At 42.2% G+C, this 27,865-nt stretch overlaps 1 protein-coding gene across 1 annotated transcript in view; it reads right to left on the reverse strand.

The window, feature by feature from the left end:
- LOC124795860 (protein nervous wreck) overlaps positions 1-27,865 on the reverse strand; it is a 737,145-nt gene that overhangs the window by 420,855 nt on the left and 288,425 nt on the right. The window contains exon 3 of the mRNA XM_047259941.1: positions 11,780-11,825. Within this exon, the coding sequence (XP_047115897.1) occupies positions 11,780-11,825 (46 nt within the window). The remainder of the gene's footprint in view (positions 1-11,779; positions 11,826-27,865) is intronic.

Below are 27,865 nucleotides of genomic sequence, written 5' to 3' on the forward strand. Positions count from 1 at the left end.
AGTTAACAGATACCAAACATATGACAAACGATGTCTCTTGGACCAATAAAAAGCAAAACTGAATCTGTCCAACATATATGGATACACAGCATCTCGTCAGTCTTAAAGTCGTGTGATGTACGTGCAAACTGACTAGAATGTGCTCACGGAAGCCTGAAGGAATTAAATCTACCAGGTGGCGCTTAACGCATCACGGTTAATACATATAATATATTCTGATTGTGACAGTAATTTATATTTTGTGATCATTATACAGTACAGAATAACAAATGTTCAGGTATCATATTTCTAATGAAATAAATAAAACTATTATTTAAACGAATGCTGTAAATGTGTGGTGTACGTATCCCACACCAGATGGCGCTGGTGTATAATGATGTCCAAAAAGTTTAGAAAACTAGAGATCCTACTTAATATAAGTACAGAATACAGATAGTAAGGCTATAATAAGCAGACAGAGATATAGATACAGTCAAACACAATTAGTGTTGCCATAGGGGAAAGAAATGATAAGTCACAGATAAAAATCGTATGACTGCCCTCGGATCGAAAGTGCGACCTTTGAGTTATTTGTTAATTGTTCAAATCGCTCTGAGCACTATGGGACTTAACTTCTGAGGTCATCAGTCCCCTAGAACATAGAACTACTTAAACCTAACTAACCTAAGGACATCACACACATCCATGCCCGAGGCAACATTCGAACCTGTGACCGTAGCGGTCGCGCGGTTCCAGACTATAGCGCCTAGAACCGCTCGGCCACTCCGGCCAGCACAGTTAGTATTGTATACCAAGAAGGGAATACATTTTTTTTTTTGCTATTTTGATGTAAACAATAACAATTATGTAATGCTCCTTGTGCATTTCATCAAAACTCTACTACTCGAGTCTTCAACACTGCATTGTCCGCTATTTTATGGAATTCTATGGACGTTGTTTTATTATTTTGACGTTTACACGATATATTATTAGAATTCATGACCTGTGTACTCCTATTATAATGCTCCTATGTCTTTAATTTTAGCCATCAGCTTACTGATCTCAGACAGTATACCCATTCCCCGCATACCAACGTACAGTTTCAGAATTGTAACTTTGTATTTTCTTCTTGGTATACAAAACTGGTTATGTTTGAGCATATCTATACCGGTGTATTGTTAACTTACTATTTATATTAAGTACGATCTGTAAATTTCTAAACTTTCTAAAGGCTGAAGTGACAAATAATACAGACATCGTTATACACCAGCGTCATCTAGTCTGGAACTCGTACACCTATCTCACTACAACTTTCGTTTTAACTAATATTTTTATTGATATTATTAAGAATGTTCTACTTGAACATTTTTTATTCAGTACTGTACGATGATCACAAAGTACAAATTACCTTTCAGTCACATTGCATTATACAGGGCGAGCATTAATAAAATCGACAAGCTGAGAGTACGAATTCCTGACTGAAAATAGAGGGGAAAAGCTCCTAAGGGCATATGTCTGAAAATGCATCGTTGCTACTGTGGATGGCGCTGACGGATGATGGCTCGTATGTCAACGCGCCTTGTATTCCTTGGGTGTTGCTGCTGTCGTTTGCCGGCCGAAGTGGCCGTGCGGTTAAAGGCGCTGCAGTCTGGAACCGCAAGACCGCTACGGTCGCAGGTTCGAATCCTGCCTCGGGCATGGATGTTTGTGATGTCCTTAGGTTAGTTAGGTTTAACTAGTTCTAAGTTCTAGGGGACTAATGACCTCAGCAGTTGAGTCCCATAGTGCTCAGAGCCATTTCATTTGCTGTCGTTTGACGCAGCATTCTGTAAGCAGCAGAATTGTCCGGTATTCATGTCGCGAAAAAGCCGAGATGGTGTCTGTGTACAGTTGAGGTGGTGGTTGCACGGTTATACCAAAACAAGTACCCTCACAGACACCAACCACGTCACACAACATTTCAAGCCTTTTTTGGGCATTTGTGTGATGACGAGTGCTTTCAGACAGACGAACGTCCAATAAGGTGACAGACTATGCGTACATCTGATTTGGATCACCTGCAGTCCTATGGAGTCTACTTCGAACATCTTTTGTGACGAGCATTCAATACAACTCCATGCTGTTTTCCAGGATAATTTATTGTTGCACGCACATCATCCATTTCTGACACATGTTCATAGTACTATTTTTGTTGGGTACATAGTTCTTCATAGTCAGCGCGTACACAACTTTCCCACTAGAGCGCGCCCCGCTAAGCACAACAGCGCAGGCACAGCACTCGTCCGTCTCTGCACTACGAGATGGCGCTGCCATAGAGACGGACCAAATTCTGCTTCCGCCGATCCGCGTATTAATATGTAACACAGCCAATGAGATTGCTGCTAACGTAGAACCTTTTCTTCTCGCAGACCACACTGGTGCATGAATGCGCAAGGTATTATACCGAGTGTACAGACCTCCGATAAGTCAGCCTGCATTAGCCTGTACCAGTTCTACATTTGTCTATACCAGTCTATAGTCAAGTTTCAGTCTGCGCCTAATAAGATTACCATATTCCTGTACGTAGCCATGAAGATAAATGTATAGACACTTTTGGCAAGTATCAGAGATATATGTGAGAATAAGATTAATGTACCAATACCAAAGGAACTTCAGATTGTCCGTTGTAAATAGCATCCAGAACCAAGTTAAGCAATTTTTATGCTTGTTATTATTTTAATAAATGTGTTTGAAAATTAATCAAGTTCTGTTTAAAGTTGGTCATCGTGAATCTGCTACTCTAAGCGTGCAAGTGGCATTTCTATCGTTTGACTGTACGGCAGAAGATAACCACGCCACGACACGACATTCGCCTACTTCGTTAGAGCGACGAGTCAAATAATCTGATGGTGTGTGTACTGAAGGTCTTACAGTACGCACACCACAATTTTCCTCCATTGCCAGTCAGGAATCAGTCTCTGCAGCTTGTCGATTTTACTAATGTTCACCCTGCGTATCACAACAGTCATGTGTTAAGTGCCATCTGATATGCTTTCTTCCTCACGCTTTCGTAAGCACATTCTAATCAGTTTGCAATTACATCACACGACTTTAAGACTGGCCACATGTTGTGTATCCATATATGCTGGACAGATTTATTTTTGATATTTATTACTCCACGAGGCATAGTGTGTCATATCTTTGGTATCGGTTCATTTGCTTGTCATGGTGTATTTATGGTTACCTGATATTATTATGAGGACCGTAAGGTCCAATCGGTCGCGAAATGGAAACCACTGTGAAAATCTAAAATTGTTTATTTGCAACAGTTAACTACACCTTCCAGCTAATTCTCTACATAGTGGCCCCTCCGACTGAGACATTTGGCGCGACGGTGTACCACCCTTACAATACCCTCGTCACCGAAGGCAGCCGCCTGTGTTTTCTACCGATTCTCGGCGCTGATCTGCAGCTTTTTGTCTTCATAGACAGCAGTTCACGTGCGCAGAGACGAAACTCAGAGGGAGCAAGGTCTGGACTGTATGGCGGGTGATCAAACATTTCCCATTTAAAACGCTGCAGGTGCGTCCTCATTGTCCCTGCCATCCACAGCGGAGAGTTGTCGTGAAGAAAGAAATGCATGACAGCTACACTATGTGGGCTGCATGAAATCAGGGAAATCTCTTTCAGGCACTCGTACTTGTAGGAAGACAGTATATTCGAGGCATCTCTACGTGCTCACTACCTGCTCAGAAGTGAAAAGAGCGAGGTCACGCGATCGACAGCCTAGTAGAGACACTGTCCAACACATCCAAGCAAATACTGATCATGTTTTCGCCATGGTTTCCATTGCGCAGTTGATCAGAACTTACTTTCTGAACAGCCCTCGTAGATGTTTCACTTTATTATAGATCCTTTGAAAATGGCGAAAACTGGGATGCCTAACATGTAACAAAAGCAATAAAAAATTGTGATCGGACAAAAATGTTTTTATGGTACAACCAAATGACTGCGACAGTTCACAAAGCATTATGCAACATATATCAACAGCACCGTTTAACTGGCTATGTTTGACGAGTCCGCTGGACTATAACTGGAACAATTTTAACCTGAAGTCATATTAAAGCAGAATAGACCGCCACTTCACTCTTCCCTAAATGCACCGTCAATTTCTTGGTGAAAATTTCCGGATAGATGGATTAGACTAGTTGATCCGTTTCGGTGGCCGTGACGATCGCATGATCTCTTACCACTGCACTTCTTTATATGGGGTTTTGTAAGGGATCAGGTGTAGTGAACCAAGTTTATGCCCTACAGGACCTAAATAAATACATTCGCAACGCACTGGAACGTATCGCCGTGGAGTTCCAGGAGCAAACACGAAGATAATTTCTTTGTGGTGCTCTCGTACGTTCAGCTGCGTGCAGTCGTTTACGTGAAACGATATTTCGATAGCATATCTTCCCGTCATGTTCAGTTGATACAAGTAGAACGTCTTTGCTATACAGCCTTCTTTATAGGCCTACTCTTATACACTTTCACCATATTCCATTGAATTCCTTGTAGCTGTGCAGAGTTCCGCAACTTGTGGTTTTGTTGGTTTCTTGAGTTCCGTGTGTTTTCTGTGCTCCTGGCAACTTTCATCTTCTCTCCGCACTGTCTACCCGTGATATAGCTCACCGAATTTGAATAGAATGAGATATATCTCCGGTCAACGTCCATCGTACCAAATAATTCACATTTTTTCGGAGAGTGAAGGAAAACGTATTTAATGTCATAGCGAACCAAAATTAGCCGGTTATGTTCGATACAGCGAGTGGGTATACTACGTAGTATGATCCACAGAGCCCGTGAAGTATCTGACGAAGAAAGCCTGCCAACTCAACCACTGTAAAGATGTATTCACGAAGAAATGATACGGTGGCAGACAAATCCGACGTGATTTCAGGTAGGAGGTGCCGACCCAGCAAATAGGACACTAGGAGTGGGATAAGACAATGGCGTATCTGCCGTACGCCGGAAGAGTATCGAACAAAACTGCAGAATCATGCCTCGATGTAACATTAAATGCGTTTTGTGCCCGCCTCCGAAAACGCGTACACTATTAGGTACCGCGAAACATAGCGTGGGGCTCCGGAAAGCAGGTGTCTACCGTGTACCATGAGAATGCGGTAAGGCATATATCAGACAGACCGTGTGGATAATCGAAGAATGGTACGAGCAGCACAGCATACACACCGAACTCATGCAACCGAAAAAAACGTCAGTTTCCGAAACACTGCGTTACTATAGGGGACTATATGATCAAACAGAAGTGCTAAAAAAGATCTTATCATTTTGCGACTTTGCTCTAAAGTAGGCTATTGAAATACGACTGACCGACGGCCTGCTGAATAGGTAGATTAATTATCACAAAGAAAGCACGCCTGTTCATGATAACCGATTTCATTGTAATTTGTGGTTTCCGCGAGCCTCGCCAGAAATGAAAGTGACAGAAATGGGAACCTTGTATGACCAGGCGTTTAGATAACATATCATTTTTTGGGCGAGGCATGTGAGGCATTAGCCATTTATGTTAGCGTAGTTGCCAGGCACCGGTTGCCGCAGCGGAAAGAGTGCAGAACGGTAACAGGGTCCCGGAGTCGAGTCCCGAAGTTGACAATTTTTCATTTGCTATTTTTACTTTACTAGCAAAGTAAATAAACCAAGATGCTAAATATATTCTATTTAATAATATTTTCGCAAAAGACATGAAAAACAAAGGAAAAGGAAAATTTAGGGTAGCAAATTTCTAAAAAGTGATTGTTCACCGAGGTGACATATGCCATTCTATAGCGATACGCACATATAAAAATAGCGGTATCACATACATAAGGTATAAAAGGGCAGTGCATTGGCGGTGCTGTCATTTGTACTCTGGTGACACATGTGAAAAGCATTCTGAGCCACGGGGAGTGGCCGCGCGGTTAGAGGCGCCCTCAGTGGGAAAGAGATCAGAAAGTGACACTCCATTTCACAGGAACCAATTAATAACAATTTTAGCAATTAACAAATGTTCAAATGAATAATGACAATTCCCAGCATTTATTTACAACAGATAACGAGGCCCTAGAAAGAACAGGAGGGTGGCAATAAAGGGTAAGAACTCAGCCCAGGAAAATAAGGGGATTACAAACCCTGTAATTAAAATTTTGAACAATATGTGATAATTGCCTTTAACGGGGCAAGAGACCCCCATACTCTTAGTGAATACCACGGGTGAAATTCTTCATGCTCACCAACATTTTTAAGAGAGCGTTAACTTATGAATCTTTTCTCTTGTAGAATTACAACCGCAGTAAAAAAATACACCAGTGTCAATATACAGCCTGAAGGTACGGTAATATACAAAATTAAAACCCTTATCATTAACATAGAGTTTAGTGACCATGTGGAGAGCGTAAGCTATTAAAGCAGACATTCCAAAATAGTTTCAAAGACTTTGAGGGGTAGTGAAAAACGAATAAAATTTATCTTGTATATGAATTCTGTGCACAGAGTGCCCTCCGATAACACCATCACACACAACAGTAGACACAGTTAATGCCACACTAGCGCAACTGCTCAACAGACACCGGAGGAAAAAAAAAGTGTACCAATAGACTAAGGGCATGTGAAAGAAGGATCACAAGCCTCAACCAGGTCTGAACACTCATACTTGTGCACAACAGTACAAGGCCCACAAGCAATCAAGTTTAGCACAGATACCTGGAGTGCAGAGCATGCTTTAGTTCCAGACACTAGGACAAAATTTGAAATCAAAAATGTTACCAGCATAATATGATACAAGCTTTGTGCACTGTATGAAATCACAACCCAACAATAGGTTACCCAAAAAGCCGGAGGTTCCAGTCTCCCCTCGGGCATGGGTGTGAGTGTTGTCTTTAGCGTTAAGTAAGTATAAGTAGTGTGTAAGTCTAGGGACCGATGACCTCAGCACTTTGGTTCCTTAGGAATTCACACACATTTGAACATTTGAAGCTTTCTGACTTGATTATGATCACACGACGGGAATTAATAGACTTTGAACACGAAATAGAGGTTCGAGCTCGACACATGGAACATTCCATTTCGGAAATCGTTAGATAATTCAGCATTCCCTGACTCAGCACACCTCTGAAGAAGGTCACTTGCAAAAGTGGCCGAAACGGTGAACAATTTTATACATCGACAATCCGGTCAACAGCCCCGGAAAATTTTATTGACATTGACCACGGCCGCGGAAGCCTATGCTTGCACCACTGTACTTTTTTCATTGTATCTTCACCTAGTGATTCTGATAACGGCCACTAGGGCTCGAGTGCAATAACGTCGTCACCGGCCGCGGCGGCCGAGCGGTTCTAGTCGCTTCAGTAGGAAACCGCGCGACTGCTACGGTCGCAGGTTCGAATCCTGCCTCGGGCATGGATGTATGGATGTCCGTAGGTTAGTGAGGTTTAAGTAGTTCTATATTCTAGGGGACTTATGACCTCAGATGTTAAGTCCCATAGTGCTCAGAACCATTTGAACCATTTTTTTGCAGTAACATCGTGGTCAGTTAGTACACTGTCAAAATATCGTGTTATGTAAACTACTGCATCTGCCTGGACAGCGATGGCAATGCAAACAGGTGAGTCGCCCGAAAAGCTTATGATGAGACGTCGAGAAAAGTTGATTACCTACTGGATCTTGTCTCTACAACTAGGGTTGCAAAGAACTTCATGGATTATCTTGTTATAAACTGAAACAAGTTACTGTTATTTAGTATAATTTTAAAAGTATCACAATGTAAAGTTGTAAAGGTAATATATGGGCACACTGTGCATTCCTGTCCATATTACAAACACATCAACTGTACGAAGCGAAAACATAAATACACGTGATTCTGTGTCATATTTGCTGTTAGCGCGACATTTTATTAAGGAAAAACATGTGCGAGGTAGGTGAAACGTTTTGAATCATGTTGCTATCAGTTAAGAGCATTGACACCTCTTTCTGGTCAGTTAACACGCAATTTAAATTAATACCGAAGATCTCGCTGATAGTTGTGATAGCAATTAAACTAGCGCGCCGTTCTCTAAAAGCTTTTACGCAACTCGTGGGACTACTGCTGGCTTTCAGATTGATAACCGAATAAGCCACGGGAGCTGGCTACAGTTATCGTTAAACGTGTGGGGGCGTCTGATCCAATATAAACGCAAATGCAGTTATGTAACAAAACTGACTTTATTTCTCCTATGACAACCAACGTGACAAAACATTTTCGGCATGCGAATAACCATGTTAAAAGCCCATTAGAAAATTAAATATCAGTTAGTTGTTTACTAGTTCTAGTTTTCATAAATCATTAATATGAAATAACGCAACTCTTAACCATTGGAGCAGTTAAAGAAAAATGCAGAAGCAGTTATTCAGCATCCATGAAGGAATTGTTTCATGTCGAGCTTTGTGTAAACTTTCAATAATAAAAGACGAGTGCATCGTGGATATTCTGCACCTCTGGTCGTCTCTAGTTTCAGAACGCATTACCGTTTCTTTAAGCGCTTCCCTTGAAAGAATAGAGAGTAGTTTCATTGCTAAATTTATTGTTGCGCAGGGAAGTAAGAACTGTCAACATTTGATTTTCTGTGCAATATCAAATAAAGAGTCCTATAGTCACGCAAATAAATCGTAAAAATATCCAAAGATGAAAAAGTTTCGGTTACTAACTGTACAGCACGAACCATTAGTATATGTCAGCGATTCTCAATCTTCTAAGTTCTGTGACTCCCCAAATAGAAGGTATAAACGAAATTAATATTTCACAAAAATAACAATTAACCTTACTATAACTGACTGAATTTCGACCGATATTAAAAATGCAAAAAATATTTAATATTATGTAATTACATTGCACTAATTTTATATAGTAAAAGAGCACCGACAGTAAAAAAAAGAATATAATATTATAGTTCCTATTATTTTATGTCACTGCGTTTATATCGACGGTTATGTACATGCATGTATGACGTGAACATGCCTGAGCAACTTTTAAGTGCGAACTTGACGTGTACTTGCTGTTTGTAATTTGGCCACCTTCTGTAACACCCGACGTGAGAGCGTGTTTCAACATGCATATGGATGCGTTCGAACAATTCGTGCGGTCATCAGTACAAAAGAGACGCTTGCGATTGCACAACTTCAGTTAAGTTTCGTAAGCGAAGCTTGCGTCTCGTGTCTTTATTTTAGCGTAAGATCAACCGCGAAACTGAATACTTTTTTTTCTTTAATTTCGTATGCTAAATATATAAATTTGTGAAGAAACGAAGTGATCCACTTGCATCACGTGAACCCGTTGGCAAAAAGGTAACGCTGTACAATGATAGTTATTTAAATTACAGTTTTACCTCGTTTGATGTGAAGCCATACTGCGTTTCTGCATTCAACTTCTCACCGATGAAAGCATGAAGCCATCAAAATTAGTTCGACACTATGAAACTAAACAGCTGACTCATTAAAACAAACCCTTACGGAAGAAAATTATGTAGCTCGAGAAATTAACAACCTTCAATTGTAAGTCGAGCCATACCGACAAAAGTGCAATTGAAGCATCTTGCCTCGTAGCGTTAAGAGTAGCTAAAATGTCCGAACAGCCTACAGTCGCCGAAACCACATGCAGCCTGCTGTAGTTGATATGGTCAGTGTTTTAACAGACGTCGATTACTACGTACCGTAACATTTCTGAGACGAAATCACGGTTCCAGTCGCATACCTTGTGAGGAACGGTGTCAAAAGCCTCCTAGAAATCTAGAAATATGGAATCAATTTGAGATCCCCTGTCGGTAGCACCCATTACTTCGTGCGAATAAAGAGCTAGTTGTGTTTCACAATAACAATATTTTCTGAAACCGTGCTGACTGTGTATCAATAGCCCGTTACCTTCGAGGTAATTCATAATGTTCAAACACAGTATATGTTCCACAATCCTATTGCAAATCGATGTTATTGATATGGGTCTGTAATCCAGCGAATTACCCCCATTTCTTTTCGTGAGTACTAATGTGACGTGTGCCACTTTCCAGTCTGTTGGTACGGATCTTTCGTCGATATGTTGTATATCGATATGTTTCTGGAGAGGTTCTACCTTAAGCGAAACACAATGTTTTATTTTTGTGATTGCTAAGTACGGGGCTATTACATTGCAATGCTCTGAAGCGAACCTTATTGGTATGCTAACTGTATTGAGATATTTGTCATTATTAAGGGCTTTATGCTACTTGCTACAGTGAGGATATCTATTTCTTACTCACATTTACAGTTCTGACAATCCTCAGAAAATAGATTCACATAATCTTAATCACTGATATTAGACAGGTTTACTATAAGTAAACTTCACTATGAGGCAACCCATTTTCAGTATTAATGTGTAACTACAGTTTTTTCAATAATCATTATGATTCTAATTGCTTTACATTGAATGAGAGAATATTGAGAAACACAGAAATCATTTGTAGGACATTGTGTAAAATTTATCTGTTGTGCACATGTCATAAATTATGTTTACTTACAACGGGGGAAAACTAATAAGAGTTCCAAAAAATTATTAAGGTAGACTGAATAGACAGAAGAATAATTGAAGAACGAATAGCAACAATAAAGATAAACAATACAGAGAAAGAAGCTGCAATTCTTAAAGGTGCTAGAGAAGGAAGTTATTTATCACCGTTCTTGTTCAGTTTCTATACAGAATGTGTAATAAATGAGTTCAAAGAATGCTCTACAGATATCAAAGTAAATGGAGAAACATCACAAATACTTAAATTTGCGGACCACATAGATGTGACAGCCGCAGATGAAAGGAAAGATGAAGGCACCTAATATATGAATACAAAATTGAAATTGTCAAGAAACATCAGAAATTCCAGGAATCAAATAGAAAAATATTGAAATTACATGAAATACGCTAAAAACAAACAGGGCCATAGAAATATTTAGGGAGTATGGCAGCTGAAGACGTGCGAAGTAGACACTATATAAAACCAAGAATTAGAGAGGCAAAAGTAATCTTTGTGAATAAAATGAAAGTGCTTTACTCATAAAAACATAAATACTGAAACGAGCAAACACTTAAAAATCTGCGTCTGGAACATAGCATTTTATGGGTGGGAAAAGTGGACCATAAATAGCGATAGAAAGAAATTGCTTGAAGTGAAGTGTTTGAGATAAAGTATTGCAGACGCTTATTAAATATAAAATAGGTGGATATAACCACGAAGTCTTTCAAAGACATAATGAGAAAAGAATATATGATGTAAGTTCTTAAGTCACTAAGACATCTTAACCATTTCCTTTGTAAGTTATCTTAAAGCAGCAGTACAAGGAAGAAAACGCCACTAAAACTGCGATTAGCACTGTAAAGCAAGTCATAAATACTGGGGGAGTCAATAAGTATGCCAAGATGAAATAGCTTGTAACAGATCCAGAGCGAGAGCTGCCAACCAGTAGAAGGATCAGTGACCAAGAATAACAAGGAAGTCACGATTATCAGCCTAGCCGATCGGAAAAGGAGGATTGCAGTTTGATCTGATGATTTTAACGGAACTATCTCCATGACGCGCTTGCCAAAACAGAGCTTCTGTCAACTATTGCAGTGGTGGAACCCAGTCCATTTAAAACAGCTAGCGCTAAGGAGTCTTGCCTTCGCTTGCGATAAGTGTTCACTACTTAACTGACAGCCCTGGGTGAACGTATCACCGTTTTAGATTGCTTGAGACAGGGTACCCATCCAATTGATCACATTGATAACTTTGTGCACCAAGCTTACCTCAGAGTATGACTTCTCGATTGCTGATCTTTTGAGGGTGTAGTTCCTGAAAGGAAAATGGTTCACTGTTAGTTTGTAACTCTATGGCTAATTTATACATGTAGCAATATTGCAGTATAAACTCACACACACACACAAAAGGTGAAAGCAGGTTAGACACAGATTGCTACTGAAATCACTGTACTGCTTCAAACGTCTGTTACCAGTGGAACTAACGTTTGCTGTGCTCGTGAACCTCAAAACAAAAATTAATCAATATAGCATGTTGTACTTTATTAATAAAATTGGAATACAAGCTATAGAAATTATATTACGTCGATGAAGGGTTTCCTGATAGTACAGTATGATGATACAGTGCGATATCGCACACTTAACATTAAAATTGGTTTTGTTTGTTTAGATTATTAAGGTAAAACATTCCTTTATCATTAAATCCAAAATTAATGTTTATATTAATATCTCATAAATCTATAATTCTGTCAACATGTTATGGATATTATTGATTATAAAACGTAAAACATGTTTCGTAAATAAAAGTTGCAATCAGAGAAACTGTGACAGGAAGGCCTGTGATAAATGCGCCCAACGATAATTTGTAACTGGCGTGGTACATGTTTGGCAGTGGAATCTTCTTAAAAAAGACGGTTCACATGCTCTTGGAGTTGGAACTTTTAAGATAACAACCATTGTTTAGCGACGAGTCATTCAAATTTCACCATCAAAAGTTTCAAAAAGCTTAACAGAGTGAACTTCATTTCGTTATAAATTTTTCGTTATAAATTTTACAATAATTTTGAAATTTGCCTTGTTATCGGTAAATATAATGACACCTATTACAACAGTGATTAATTCGGCGTCGTTGTGGGCGCTCATTGATGTTTTTTAATATGATTAATGACGGCCCCAAAATCTATATCAAACTATCTTCAAAATTTATCATTCTCACGAGCCAGTCGAAAAATATTCACGCTCATAGGAACTAACAATGCTCAGACCTGCTTTTACATGTACATCTACATGGATTCTCCGCAAAACATACATAAGTGCCTGGCAGAGGGTTCATCAAACCACGTTCACAATAATTCTATATTATTTCACTCTCGAACAGGATGCGGGAAAAAACGAAAGCCTGTATATGAATGAAACCTGTATATGAATGTCCGAAAGAACAGATACTACGCATTTATATAAGTGATTCGCATAGATTGGCAATGGATCCATTATCTTCACTGCGGATGCACAAGTACATCCGACCACCTGCAGGAATCTCAAAGAAGCGAGTGTGGAGGAATTAGGGACTGCAGACAGGTGGCACTAGGAGGGATTGTGTGTCGGCGGAGTGGCGTGCCTAGATACGTGTGGCATAGTGGTTAACACACCTACCTAGTAAGCAGAAGATCCCACGTTCGAGTCCCGGTCCAACACACATTTTCACTCGTCGCCGCTAATGCTGCACGAAATCCTGATGCAGCTGATATAACTAGTACCGTCCTTTTCCGTTCCTCTCTCTTCCCTTCCTTTCCAGTTAGAACACCTATATCTTTCCGTGCTGGCTCTGATCTCCCTTATTTTATTATGGTGATCGTTGCTCTCTATGTAAGTCGACGTCAACAAAGTATTTTCGCATTCGGAGGAGAAAGTTGGTAATTAAAATTTCTTGAGAAGATCCCGCCGCAACGATAAACGCCTTTGTTTTGATGATGTCCACGCCAGATCCCGTATCATCTCTCTCCTCCCCTATGCCCCAAAAGACGAAAGAATCAACAACGATCAATTGCGTGAGAAAGCAGAAGGCAATGAAGACCACTGCATTGCAGTGGTCTTCATTGCCTTCTGCTTTCTCATGCAATTGATCGTTGTTGATTCTTTCGTCTTTTGGGGCATTTTACCCACCACAAGAGTAAAAGAACGCCCTGAACCTCTGTCCGCTCCTCCATCCTCCTTGACAAGGCCACTGGCATAATGAAGGTGACTACTAGTCCTGGAAGTCTTTTGTCGCCATTGCTTATTATTTTTAGTCAAAATTTAAGCAGTAGTAGAGTTCGAACCCAGGACCAAAATTGTAGTGTTTTGTACTCAAATATGTTACCCTTAGACCAAGGGTACAGCCAGTAGACAACGTCAGTTGTTGTAGTACAAACCCTAATGGCACACTAAGGATTCTCGATGATATTAAGGCAGCAGTCAATCTTCAATAATTCATTATTAAAACCCCTCCAAATACACTACTGGCCATTAAAATTGCTACACCAAGAAGAAATGCAGATGACAAACGGTTATTCATTGGACAAATATATTATACTAGAACTGACATGTGATTACATTTTCACGCAATTTGGGTGCATAGATCCTGAGAAATCAGTACCCAGAACAACCATCTCTGGCCATGATGCTGGCCTTGACACGCCTGGACATGGAGTCAAACAGAGCTTGGATGGCGTGTACAGGTACAGCTGCCCATGCAGCTTCAACACAATACCATAGTTCATCAGGAGTAGTGAGTGCCGTATTGTGACGAGCCAGTTGCTTGGCTAACATTGACCAGACGTTTTCAATTGGTGAGAGATCTGGAGAATGTGCTGCTGGCCAGGGAAGCAGTCGAACATTTTCTGTATCCAGAAAGGCCCGTACAGGACCTGCAACATGCGGTCGTGCATTATCCGCTGAAATGTAGGGTTTCGCAGGCATCGAATGAAGGGCAGAGTCACGGGTCGTCATACATCTGAAATGTAACGTCCACTGTTCAAATTGCCGTCAATGCGAACAAGAGGTGACCGAGACGTGTAAACAATGGCACCCCATACCATCAAGCTGGGTGATACGCCAGAATGGCGATGACGAATACACGCTTCCAATGTGCGTTCACCGCGATGTCGCCCAACACGGATGTGACCATCATGATGCTGTAAACAGAACCTGGATTCATCCGAAGAAATGACGTTTTGCCATTCGTGCATCCAGGTTCGTCGTTGAGTACACCATCGCAGGCGCTCCTCTCTGTGATGCAGCGTCAAGGGTAACCGCAGCCATGGTTTCCGAGCTGATAGTCTATGCTGCTGCAAACGTCGTCGAACTGTTCTTGCAGATGGTTGTTGTCTTGTAAATGGCCCCATCTGTTGACTCGATCGAGATGTGGCTGCACGATCCGTTACAACCATGCGGATAAGATGCCTGTCATCTCGACTGCTAGTGATATGAGGCCATTGGGATCCAGCACGGCGTTCCGTATTATCCTCCTGAACCCACCGATTCCATATTCTGCTAACAGTCATTGGATCTCGACCAACGCGAGCAGCAATGTCGCGATACGATGAACTGCAATCTCGATAGGCTACGATCCGACCTTTATCAAAGTCGGAAACGTGCTGGTACGCATTTCTCCTCCTTACACGAGGCATCACAACAACGTTTCACCAGGCAACGCCGGTCAACTGCTGTTTGTGTATGAGAAATCGGTTGGAAACTTTCCTCATGTCAGCACGTTGTAGGTTCCGCCACCGGCGCCAACCTTGTGTAAATGCTCTGAAAAGCTAATCATTTACATATCACAGCATGTTCTTCCTGTCGGTTAAATTTCACGTCTGTAGCACGTCATCTTCGTGGTGTAGCAATTTTGATGGCCAGTAGTGTACTTCTGCGTGAGGGGACGCGGGGATCCTTGGTCATAAATACTCTGTTTGGTATTTACCAGAACAAGAGATGCAGCAAGATTGTTTCAGCGATTGTTAGAATAATTAATTAGGAAAGCACGTAACGCTCTGAATTACCTAATTCCTATCATTTTCTCAGGGAAATTTCCTGAAGAGCTACTCCGTAATCTGGAATGAATATTTTAGTTTATTTATTTATTGTTTATTTAGTCTGATCAGTTTAGAGCCTTATGGCCTTCTCGTATATCTGACCAGGAACAACACACACCACAGAATATTACGTAGCTGTCACGATAATAATTATTTGCATTTTTGAAAATAATAATAATTGGAAATAATAATAAAACTAAAAAAGTAATAATAAAATAATAAAAATAATAATACAGAGGATTAGTTTTGCACTTTTGAAGATATGTTTAGTATCAGAAGTGGAAGGAATAATCAAAGAGGAGAGGACTTAAATGAAAGTGACGGTTGCTGTTAGGAAAGCCCTGAATTTCAATAGAAAATTCTGCAGACTAATAAGAGGGAAAATGGTACGGGAGGGAGGGTTGCTGCAGACAAGTATCTAAAAGAGATAACTATTGTGACAGGTGGGCCATAACCTGTCTATTGTTTTTTGGAAGGATTTTAATTTCTCTGATATCTTTTTGTTCCAAAATCGTGTTCCTGATACAGAAAATGGTTTAGAAAACATGGCAGTGTTATGTAGTGGTATGGAGGAAATTTTACTTTGCTGAGAAAGATTATCCTGTTGTGCTGTTCAAATAGTAATTAAGGGTTGAAGATAAATAAAAGGGAATGCTTTTGAATACGGAATAGGCGTCACATAGACAATATGGTTTAGAAAAGACAATATGGTTTAGAAAGGGCGATCACGTTTGCGTCTAAAACATTGACAATTTCTCAAAGTAATTACAGTCAAACTGAAAGGGAAACCGTCACTATTATATTTGTACATTCATGTTAACGCGAGTTCTGATCAGAGGTTTTGCCCATTCATGGATTGCATCGAAAAAAATAATGTCCCTGATTAAAGTAAGTTATATCGTTGTTGAAGATCTTTGTAACAAGTACCAGTTGTACAGAACATGCCGGATGCTGTACCGTTTCCTAATAATCCTTATACACCGTATTTTCATATCCAGTGCAAAGTGAGTGTTGCGTAAGCAAATGGCAATCACAATGCTCACACTGCTCACGAAGTAAGTACAGAATTCGTTTCAGGAAACAAATCGTCACATAAACGTCTGCCGATACATTAAAACATATGCCATCTTCTTGTAACCGAGCCAGTACACAGCATTACAATATGAAACTGTCATGTGACTTCTTGCTCACCATCTGAAGATGCGCCTGAAAAGAATCGAAAACCAGTTTATAGAATGAACTAGTATTTCAAAAAAGTGTTTGGTTGCAGTTCCATGTATATATTTTTGCTGTCAAAAAGTCTCACGAATACATTCACGACTGAATATTCATTTTACACACGGATCGTAAGCCATTGGCAGCTACATTTGGACTAAATAATGATGTTGCTTCCGGAATATCACAATGCTTACAGCGTTGGGCCCTGCTTTCACCAAACTATGAAAGAACGGAAAAACTGATAGAAGGCGACCTCCGGAAGATCAGTTTGGTTTTAGGAGAAATGTAGGAACGCGCGAGGCAATATTGACCCTACGACTTATCTCAGAAGATAGGTTAAGGAAAGGCAAACCTTCATTTTAGAAGATAGGTTAAGTAAAGGTAAACCTACATTTTTAACATTTGTAGACTTAGAGAAAGCTTTCGACAATGTTGACTGGAATACTGTCTTTGAAATTCTGGAGATAACAGGGGAAAAATACAGGGAGCGAGATCCTATTTGCAGCTTGTACAGAAACCAGACGGCTGTTGTAAGAGTGGAGGGGCATGAAAGGGAGTCAGCGGCTGAAAAGGGAGTGAGACAGGGTTGTAGCCTATCCCCGATGTTATTCAATATGTGCACTGAACAAGAAGTAAAGGAAAATTTGGAGTAGGAACTAAAGTTCCGGGAGAAGAAATAAAAACGTTGAGGTTTGCCAAAGACATTGTAATTCTGTCGGAGATAGCAAAGGACTTGTAAGAGCAGTTGAACGGAATGGACGGTGCCTTGAAAGGAGGATATAAGATGAACATCAACAAAAGCAAAACGAGGATAATGGAATGTAGTCGAATTAAGTAGGGTCATGCCAAGGGAATTAGATTAGGAAATGAGACACTTAAAGTAGTAAAGGTGTTTTGCTATTTGGAGAGCAAAATAACTGATGATGGTCGAAGTAGGGAGGATATAAAATGTAGACTGGTAATGGCAAGGAAAGCGTTTCTGAAAAAGAGAAATTTGTTAACATCGAGTATACAGTTAAGTGTCAGGAAGTCGTTTCTGAAAGTATTTGTATGGAGTGTAGCCATGTATGGAAATTAAAAATGGACGATAAATAGTTTGGATAAGAAGAGAATAGAAGCTTTCGAAATGTGGTGCTACAGAAGAATGCTGAAGATTAGATGGGTAGATCACATAACTAATGAGGAGGTGTTGAACAGAATCAGGGAGAAGAAGGGATCGGTTGATGGGACACGTTCTGAGACATCAAGGAATCACCAGTTTAGTACTGGAGCGAAGTGTGTGTGTGTGGGGGGGGGGGGGGGAGGTAAAAATCGAGAGGGGGACCAAGAGATGAATGCAGTAGGCAGATTTAGAAATATGTAGGTTGCAGCAGTTATTTGGATATGAAGAGGCTTACACAGGACAGAGCAGCGTGCAGAGCTGTATCAGACCAGTCTCTGGACTGAAGACCACAACAATAACAACGTGATTACGAAATACTTCACAGGTCCATGTCTCAACATTCGAAAGCAGACTTCCTATCACGATTGTCAATAGCGCAGGACAAAAGTTGCGATTCTTCTGCTGATGTATGCTTCTCTTTGGGTGTTATCAGTAAAGATACTGCTGGAAACTTTTCATTGAATCATCTTGACAGCAAAACTGTGCCAGAGGATACAGTGTTATAATACTAAATTAAGTCGGAGTCCCCGTTAGATATTAAGTTAATTAGTTAACAGAAATTAAATAATACAAACACATGAAATCGTCTACGAAAGTGTCATTCTGTTACACTGAGAATCACAGAAATGTGTGTGATGATTCCAGGAGAGCTAAAACCGGAAGTGCTTCAAATGCTACATCAATGTCATCTGGGTACTGTACACACCGAACTCTTTGCCGAAAAAGTAGATAAAGATTCAGAAACGATGCTAATGGAATGCCACTTATATCAGAAATACCAGTCAACTCCACTGCAGCAATGTTTTCCTTAGCCACAGACAATAGAACCCTGGTCATGTTTACACATAGACTATGCTGGGCCGTTTTTGGGAAGCTACTGGCTGATTGTTATAGATGCATTTTCTACATTGTGAAAACAATAGAGATTGGTCAAGAGTTTTTCAATCGAAGGAATGCCGAAATAAATACGAACAGACAATAGCACTGAATCTTCATCACATTTCAAACTTTTCTGCGAAGAAATGGCATATCACGTAACAAAAGTGCATCTTTTCACCCTGAAGCAAATGGACTCGCTGAAAAATTTGTAAGGACATTCAAGTCTCGTATCACAAAGTGAACACAGCCATACAATAAGGTTATTGTGTTATTAGTTTTTCTGTCTCAGCACAGAGCCACTACATATGATACAAAATCATCAGCGGAAAAATCAAGTGGCAGACTACACAGTACACTAAAGTCAAAACGAAAACAATTCGCGCATCCCCAAACCGAGCAGATACAACAGTCGAAATTGAAGATTTTCAAAGTGAGTGCCATTTACCACGTAAAGAATGGAAAGAAATCTTCAGTACCTCGAAAGTGATACAACAGCTTGGAAACATAATGTACAGGGTCCTGATTAGTAGTAAAGTTACAATGCTACACATAAATCGAAGGAATATTCATAAATATGCGGAATTCCTGGGTTGTTTTCTTTCACAAGCTCGCACAACTACGATGCAGCCAGAGGCATAGTGATCTGCAGTTGCACTCAGCAGTTGTGTTCGACTTCGCCACCGGCAGTGGGACCCAGCTGTACCAAAAAACGACGTACAGATGGAGTTGGACATCGTCCCTCACCCCATAGAAGCAGATATGGATGTTGATGTGGCGGGTTAGCTGGATCGACTGCTCTCTCATTCAGTTTTGGCTACAGTTTTCCTCAGACCTAATTGGCCACTTGACGAGTCCGCACAGTTGCTGCTGGCAAGCAAGCCACCTCACAACAGCAACTATTTTCAGTGGCAAGTGGTTCTCTTCTTGCCACACATATATATAAGTTTCACGCGAAATATGTTTGGTGAATGCAAGATGGAGACTACGTTATGCTTTCTGTGATACTACTGCTCACATTGAACAGGGTTCAACTACCTTCATGCGAGTGTGAATCGATGGGTTGAAGGGGGCTCATACACAGTACTATGCAGGATCTTAGTGGCGCAAAGCCAGCAGCTCCCGAAAGGACGGACATTGTCGGGCTGGATCGTATGGCCTCGACAAAGACCTTGAGTCAGAAAATGCTATTGCTTGCTGCAAGACAAGTTTCCTCATTGATTGTGTGACAATGCCTGGGGACCACAGATTGTCAGCAAGGCAACCATTGCTGTAGGCTCCGTTGACACGAAAGCAGACAGAGGTGATCCGATAGTGGTGCACATGACAACCGTGGACAGTAGAGACAGAATGTCATCTCTTCGGACTAGTCACGTGTGGAAGCTCCGAGTAGGATGATTGTTGCCAGATGGCGTTCGTCTTCGTCATATGGATACAGGACCTGGTGTGATAGTAAGGCGTATGGCGTGCCACTGTATAAACAATACTATCTGTCTGGATTTCACAGAAACCGTTGCATTTCTGGAATGTTATGGCTGATGGCTGTGCCCTATCTTTGATGCTTGGTGAAGTTATCTTTCAACAAAATAACGCAATGTGAATGTTGGCCTTGCTGTCCTAAGGTATCTTGATACAGAGGGTGTTTGGATGTTTGATTGGTTGGATTGGACAGCATGTTCTACGTATCTATTATCCCGTTGATTAAATTTAGACATGGAGTGCTGGGAGGCTGACAGGTCACAAGTCGTTAGTCACTACGACTGATGAAAGCTAACACAAACTACACAGTCCTTCACAGCGAGCGTCAAGATGCTTAAAATTAATCTGGGTGGTGTACGGCGTCATCATATAAAATCTTGAACACTAACAAATACATAAAATATAAATGTGACGTTTGGACGACGTTACAACATCCTTCCTCAGAGTAAGACTTGGTTTCACTGGAGGAGAAGTGTCCTATTCGAACTGATCATCTGCGGGGCACAAGTCTTAGCCGGCACGCAGGCGACAGCTATACAGAAACTGTCAGTGTATTTCTGCACACACCAGAAAGAAAACGTGCCCACGAAAAGACAGCCGGCCGTTGTGGCCAAGCTGTTCTAGGCGCTTCAGTCTGGAACCGCGCGACCGCTGCGGTCGCAGGTTCGAATACTGCCTCGGGCATGGATGTGTGTGATGTCCTTAGGTCTGTTAGGTTTAAGTAATTCTAAGTTCTATGGGACTGATGACCTCAGATGTTAAGTCCCATAGTGCTCAGAGGCATTTGAACCATTTTGAACCAAAAGACAAGACCTCATTTTCAGACAACGTCAATCATCGACAGTCCAGATAGCCCGCTAACAGCCTCTGTCCTACCCTCTTCCTCTCTTCATGACAAGCGTATTACTTTGTAGGGTATTAAACTTCCCCTATGGTGTATTGACACCGACAGTTTGCAATAATCGGAGCACCACTGCTCCAGTATAATGAGTATTGTCCTGAAACAGACTGTTGTAATATGGCGGAAACGTCGGTTTTATAGTTTATATATTTTAAAACATTTTAATGCGATACAGCAAGCAGAAGAATTTTAAGCATGCTGACATAGAGGAAGGAACATGGTATGTCATACCGTATCTATCATCAAACACAGTTCGACTCTATGGCCAACAAGGTGAAGACTGCTGTTCCTACGAAAGGCGACACGCTCTACGAGCACAAATCACCTATAAATGTAATCATATACTCTTTCTACTAATTGGTATTTGTGCACTGGACATTCCAAAAGGCGGGACATGGTTCTTAATAGTGTGTGGTATCACCACGGACGGTAACGCATGCCTATCAGCGTGCTCCCCTGCTGGTAAGCAGTTCAAGTGGCAGGGCGCTCCATTTCTTCACCAGCGCAAGTGGTACACTGAATATTCCGAAACGCGTTCCACATGTACTCGTTGGCATTTAAGTCAACGGGACTGGATAGGCCATTCCATTCGCCAAATGTCCTATCGTTTCAAGAGCTTCCCCACCTATGCTATTCGATGTGGTCGCGTACTGTCACGCAGGAAAACGAAATCTACATCTACATCGATACTCCGCAAGCCACCCAACGGTGTGTGGCGGAGGGCACTTTACGTGCCACTGTCATTACCTCCCTTTCCTGTTCCAGTCGCGTATGGTTCGCGGGAAGAACGACTGTCTGAAAGCCTCCGTGCGCGCTCTAATCTCTCTAATTTTACATTCGTGATCTCCTCGGGAAGTATAAGTAGGGGGAAGCAATATATTCGATACCTCATCCAGAAACGCACCCTCTCGAAACCTGGCGAGCAAGCTACACCGCGATGCAGAGCGCCTCTCTTGCAGAGTCTGCCACTTGAGTTTATTAAACATCTCCGTAACGCTATCACGGTTACCAAATAACCCAGTGACGAAACGCGCCGCTCTTCTTTGGATCTTCTCTATCTCCTCCGTCAACCCGACCTGGTACGGATCCCACACTGATGAGCAATACTCAAGTATAGGTCGAACGAGTGTTTTGTAAGCCACCTCCTTTGTTGATGGGCTACATTTTCTAAGCACTCTCCCAATGAATCTCAACCTGGTACCCGCCTTACCAACAATTAGTTTTATATGATCATTCCACTTCAAATCGTTCCGTACGCATACTCCCAGATATTTTACAGAAGTAACTGCTACCAGTGTTTGTTCCGCTATCATATAATCATACAATAAAGGATCCTTCTTTCTATGTATTCGAAATACATTACATTTGTCTATGTTAAGGGTCAGTTGCCACTCCCTGCACCAAGTGCCTATCCGCTGCAGATCTTCCTGTATTTCGCTACAATTTTCTAATGCAGCAACTTCTCTGTATACTACAGCATCATCGGCGAAAAGCCGCATGGAACTTCCGACACTATCTACTAAGTCATTTATATATATTGTGAAAAGCAATGGTCCCATAACACTCCCCTGTGGCACGCCAGAGGTTACTTTAACGTCTGTAGACGTCTCTCCATTGATAACAACATGCTGTGTTCTGTTTGCTAAAAACTCTTCAATCCAGCCACACAGCTGGTCTGATATTCCGTAGGCTCTTACTTTGTTTATCAGGCGACAGTGCGGAACTGTATCGAACGCCTTCCGGAAGTCAAGAAAAATAGCATCTACCTGGGAGCCTGTATCTAATATTTTCTGGGTCTCATGAACAAATAAGGCGAGTTGGGTCTCACACGATCGCTGTTTCCGGAATCCATGTTGATTCCTACATAGTAGATTCTGGGTTTCCAGAAATGACATGATACGCGAGCAAAAAACATGTTCTAAAATTCTACAAGAGATCGACGTAAGAGATATAGGTCTATAGTTTTCCGCATCTGCTCGACGACCCTTCTTGAAGACTGGGACTATCTGTGCTCTTTTCCAATCATTTGGAACCCTCCGTTCCTCTAGAGACTTGCGGTACACGGCTGTTAGAAGGGGGGCTAGTTCTTTCGCGTACTCTGTGTAGAATCGAATTGGTATCCCGTCAGGTCCAGTGGACTTTCCTCTATTGAGTGATTCCAGTTGCTTTTCTATTCCTTGGACACTTATTTCGATGTCAGCCATTTTTTCGTTTGTGCGAGGATTTAGAGAAGGAACTGCAGTGCGGTCTTCCTCTGTGAAACAGCTTTGGAAAAAGGTGTTTAGTATTTCAGCTTTACGCGAGTCATCCTCTGTTTCAATGCCATCATCATCCCGTAGTGTCTGGATATGCTGTTTCGAGCCTCTTACTGATTTAACGTAAGACCAGAACTTCCTAGGATTTTCTGTCAAGTCGGTACATAGAATTTTACTTTCGAATTCAATGAACGCTTCACGCATAGCCCTCCTTACGCTAACTTTGACATCGTTTAGCTTCTGTTTGTCTGAGAGGTTTTGGCTGCGTTTAAACTTGGAGTGGAGCTCTCTTTGCTTTCGCAGTAGTTTCCTAACTTTGTTGTTGTACCACGGTGGGTTTTTCCCGTCCCTCACAGTTTTACTCGGCACGTACCTGTCTAAAACGCATTTTACGATTGCCTTGAACTTTTTCCATAAACACTCAACATTGTCAGTGTCGGAACAGAAATTTTCGTTTTGATCTGTTAGGTAGTCTGAAATCTGCCTTCTATTACTCTTGCTAAACAGATAAACCTTCCTCCCTTTTTTTATATTCCTATTAACTTCCATATTCAGGGATGCTGCAACGGCCTTATGATCACTGATTCCCTGCTCTGTACATACAGATTCGAAAAGTTCGGGTCTGTTTGTTATCAGTAGGTCCAATATGTTATCTCCACGAGTCGGTTCTCTGTTTAATTGCTCGAGGTAATTTTCGGATAGTGCACTCAGTATAATGTCACTCGATGCTCTGTCCCTACCACCCGTCCTAAACATCTGAGTGTCCCAGTCTATATCTGGTAAATTGAAATCTCCACCTAAGACTATAACATGCTGAGAAAATTTATGTGAAATGTATTCCAAATTTTCTCTCAGTTGTTCTGCCACTAATGCTGCTGAGTCGGGAGGTCGGTAAAAGGAGCCAATTATTAACCTAGTTCGGTTGTTTAGTGTAACCTCCACCCATAATAATTCACAGGAACTATCCACTTCTACTTCACTACAGGATAAACTACTACTAACAGCGATGAACACTCCACCACCGGTTGCATGCAATCTATCCTTTCTAAACACCGTCTGTACCTTTGTAAAAATTTCGGCAGAATTTATCTCTGGCTTAAGCCAGCTTTCTGTACCTATAACGATTTCAGCTTCGGTGCTTTCTATCAGCGCTTGAAGTTCCGGTACTTTACCAACGCAGCTTCGACAGTTGACAATTAGAATACCGATTGCTGCTTGTTCCCCGCATGTCCTGACTTTGCCCCGCACCCGTTGAGGCTGTTGCCCTTTCTGTACTTGCCCAAGGCCATCTAACCTAAAAAACCGCCCAGCCCACGCCACACAACCCCTGCTACCCGTGTAGCCGCTTGTTGCGTGTAGTGGACTCCTGACCTATCCAGCGGAACCCGAAACCCCACCACCCTATGGCGCAAGTCGAGGAATCTGCAGCCCACACGGTCGCAGAACCGTCTCAGCCTCTGATTCAGACCCTCCACTCGGCTCTGTACCAAAGGTCCGCAGTCAGTCCTGTCGACGATGCTGCAGATGGTGAGCTCTGCTTTCATCCCGGTAGCGAGACTAGCAGTCTTCACCAAATCAGATAGCCGCCGGAAGCCAGAGAGGATTTCCTCCGATCCATAGCGACACACATCATTGGTGCCGACATGAGCGACCACCTGCAGATGGGTGCACCCTGTACCCTTCATGGCATCCGGAAGGACCCTTTCCACATCTGGAATGACTCCCCCCGGTATGCACACGGAGTGCACATTGGTTTTCTTCCCCTCTCTTGCTGCCATTTCCCTAAGGGGCCCCATTACGCGCCTGACGTTGGAGCTCCCAACTACCAGTAAGCCCACCCTCTGCGACTGCCCGGATCTTGCAGACTGAGGGGCAACCTCTGGAACAGGACAAGCAGCCATGTCAGGCCGAAGATCAGTATCAGCCTGAGACAGAGCCTGAAACCGGTTCGTCAGACAAACTGGAGAGGCTTTCCGTTCAGCCCTCCGGAATGTCTTTCGCCCCCTGCCACACCTTGAAACGACCTCCCACTCTACCACAGGTGAGGGATCAGCCTCAATGCGGGCAGTATCCCGGGCAACCACAGTCGTAGTCCGATCAGGGGATGCGTGGGACGAGCTGGCCGTCCCCGACAAACCCCCATCCCGACCCCCACAGTGATGCCCATTTGCAACAGCCTCAAGCTGTGTGACCGAAGCCAACACTGCCTGAAGCTGGGAGCGAAGGGATGCCAACTCAGCCTGCATCCGAACACAGCAGTTGCAGTCCCTATCCATACTAAGAACTGTTTTGCTAAGAACGTGTGAACTAATCTACAGAGAGCGCAAACAAATCGACAAAATTTAAACGGTTATTAAAATACAAGATTGCCTAGTAAATGCAGTAATGCTGCTACTTGCGCACTGCTGACACTGCTCGGCGGCGGAAGGAGACTAAGCGAAATTACACTATTCAGGTACTAAAACACGATGCTACACTCTCAAATACTATAATACGCCAGAAATTTATGAATTAAACAATGCAAGTACCAAAAACACGCAAAGAAATTAAGAATTAAACTATGTAACAAATGAGTGAGCTAGGAGTATACGACTTGCTGCTCAGCTGCTTATCCAACGGCGGCAGGGAGCACACTGACTGCGGCCAACCGACACTGGCCGTTCAAAACAAAACAGTAGACAAACGACTACGCGAATTTACACTATTCAGGTACTAAAACGCGATGCTACAACTCTCAAATACTATAATACGCCCGAAATTTATGAATTACACAATGCAAGTACCAAAAACACGCAAAGAAATTAAGAATTAAACTATGTAACAAATGAGTGAGCTAGGAGTATACGACTTGCTGCTCAGCTGCTTATCCAACGGCGGCAGGGAGCACACTGACTGCGACCAACCGACACTGGCCGTTCAAAACAAAACAGTAGACAAACGACTACGCGAATTTACACTATTCAGGTACTAAAACGCGATGCTACAACTCTCAAATACTATAATACGCCCGAAATTTATGAATTACACAATGCAAGTACCAAAAACACGCAAAGAAATTAAGAATTAAACTATGTAACAAATGAGTGAGCTAGGAGTATACGACTTGCTGCTCAGCTGCTTATCCAACGGCGGCAGGGAGCACACTGACTGCGACCAACCGAATGAGGGACGAATGCACGCCTGATAAGATGCACATGGCGAATGAGTACAGTTACAGAATAACACTAACCGATTAGTGTACGGCGTTCAAAAATTTGGAAGGTCCTACGCCAGCGCAACGTTATGCCTCTCCACACCATAACACGTGGATCACGGAAATGATCATTCTCGACAATGATGGAAGCGCTCTCGTTTGGGGAGAGGTGGGAAACGTAAATGCACCCAGTTCCATAGAGCTATATTACCGTCATACGATAGTTACTTTCGCCTATAAGTTTTTCATGTCAGTATATATCTCATAATTAATTGAAACCCACAGCTGCCGACAGGTGTTGTTGACATACCTTGATGGGGAAAGCTGAAAATGTGTGCCCCGACCGGGACTCGAAACCGCGCTCTGCTGCTTACATGGCAGACGCTCTATTCATCTGAGCCGTCGATGACACAGGTGAATAGCACGAATGCAGGAACTTATCCCTTGCACGCTTTCCGTGAGACCCACATTCCCAACTGTCCACAATCTACATACATAATGTTCCTAATAGATACTTTGCCCATCCACTCGTTACTCGCGCCCACTTAAGTTGACGATTCCGGTAAGAGTTCGGGGAACCTGTGCGCACTCGCACAGACGAAGGTCAATGGCCGGATAGCCATTTAATTATATATGAAGATGGTAACTGCTCTCGAAAGAACAGATACCATTGATGACCGTGCAGCTTTTCTAGAATAAATGATAATTAATTGAAATCCTCATCTGCCGACAGGTGTTGTCATATCTTCACGGGGACAGCTGAAAATGTGTGCCCCGACCGGGACTCGAACCCGGGATCTCCCGCTTACATGCACGGTCATCAATGGTATCCTTTCGAGACCAGTAACTTTCTTCATATCATTATATATCAGCGAGAGTTGTGGATTTGCGAATCTGCTGATGGCGGCGCACTTTCTGTGCACTAAACAACAAAACATAGGTCGATCTCAACTGTAAAAAAATGTAGTTTACTCTTTAGTTTTTCGTTAGGCCCGTGACGATATTGTGCAAAGAGGTACGGTCTGAAGTGCTCCACGCGGGAGAGTAGTGCTAGGCTAACCTATGCTCGGAGCAGTGTGGGCAGGTCTGGACCCTGATGGAGGCCGCGCTGTTTACTCCGGTGGCGGCAGCGGCTGCGCGGACAAACACCGCGGAACCGCCGGCGACCCCTTTGTGAGCGCCGCTGCGTAATAGCCTGTACA

The sequence above is a fragment of the Schistocerca piceifrons genome, chromosome 4, assembly GCF_021461385.2.
Source record: "Schistocerca piceifrons isolate TAMUIC-IGC-003096 chromosome 4, iqSchPice1.1, whole genome shotgun sequence".
Lineage (NCBI taxonomy): Eukaryota > Metazoa > Arthropoda > Insecta > Orthoptera > Acrididae > Schistocerca > Schistocerca piceifrons.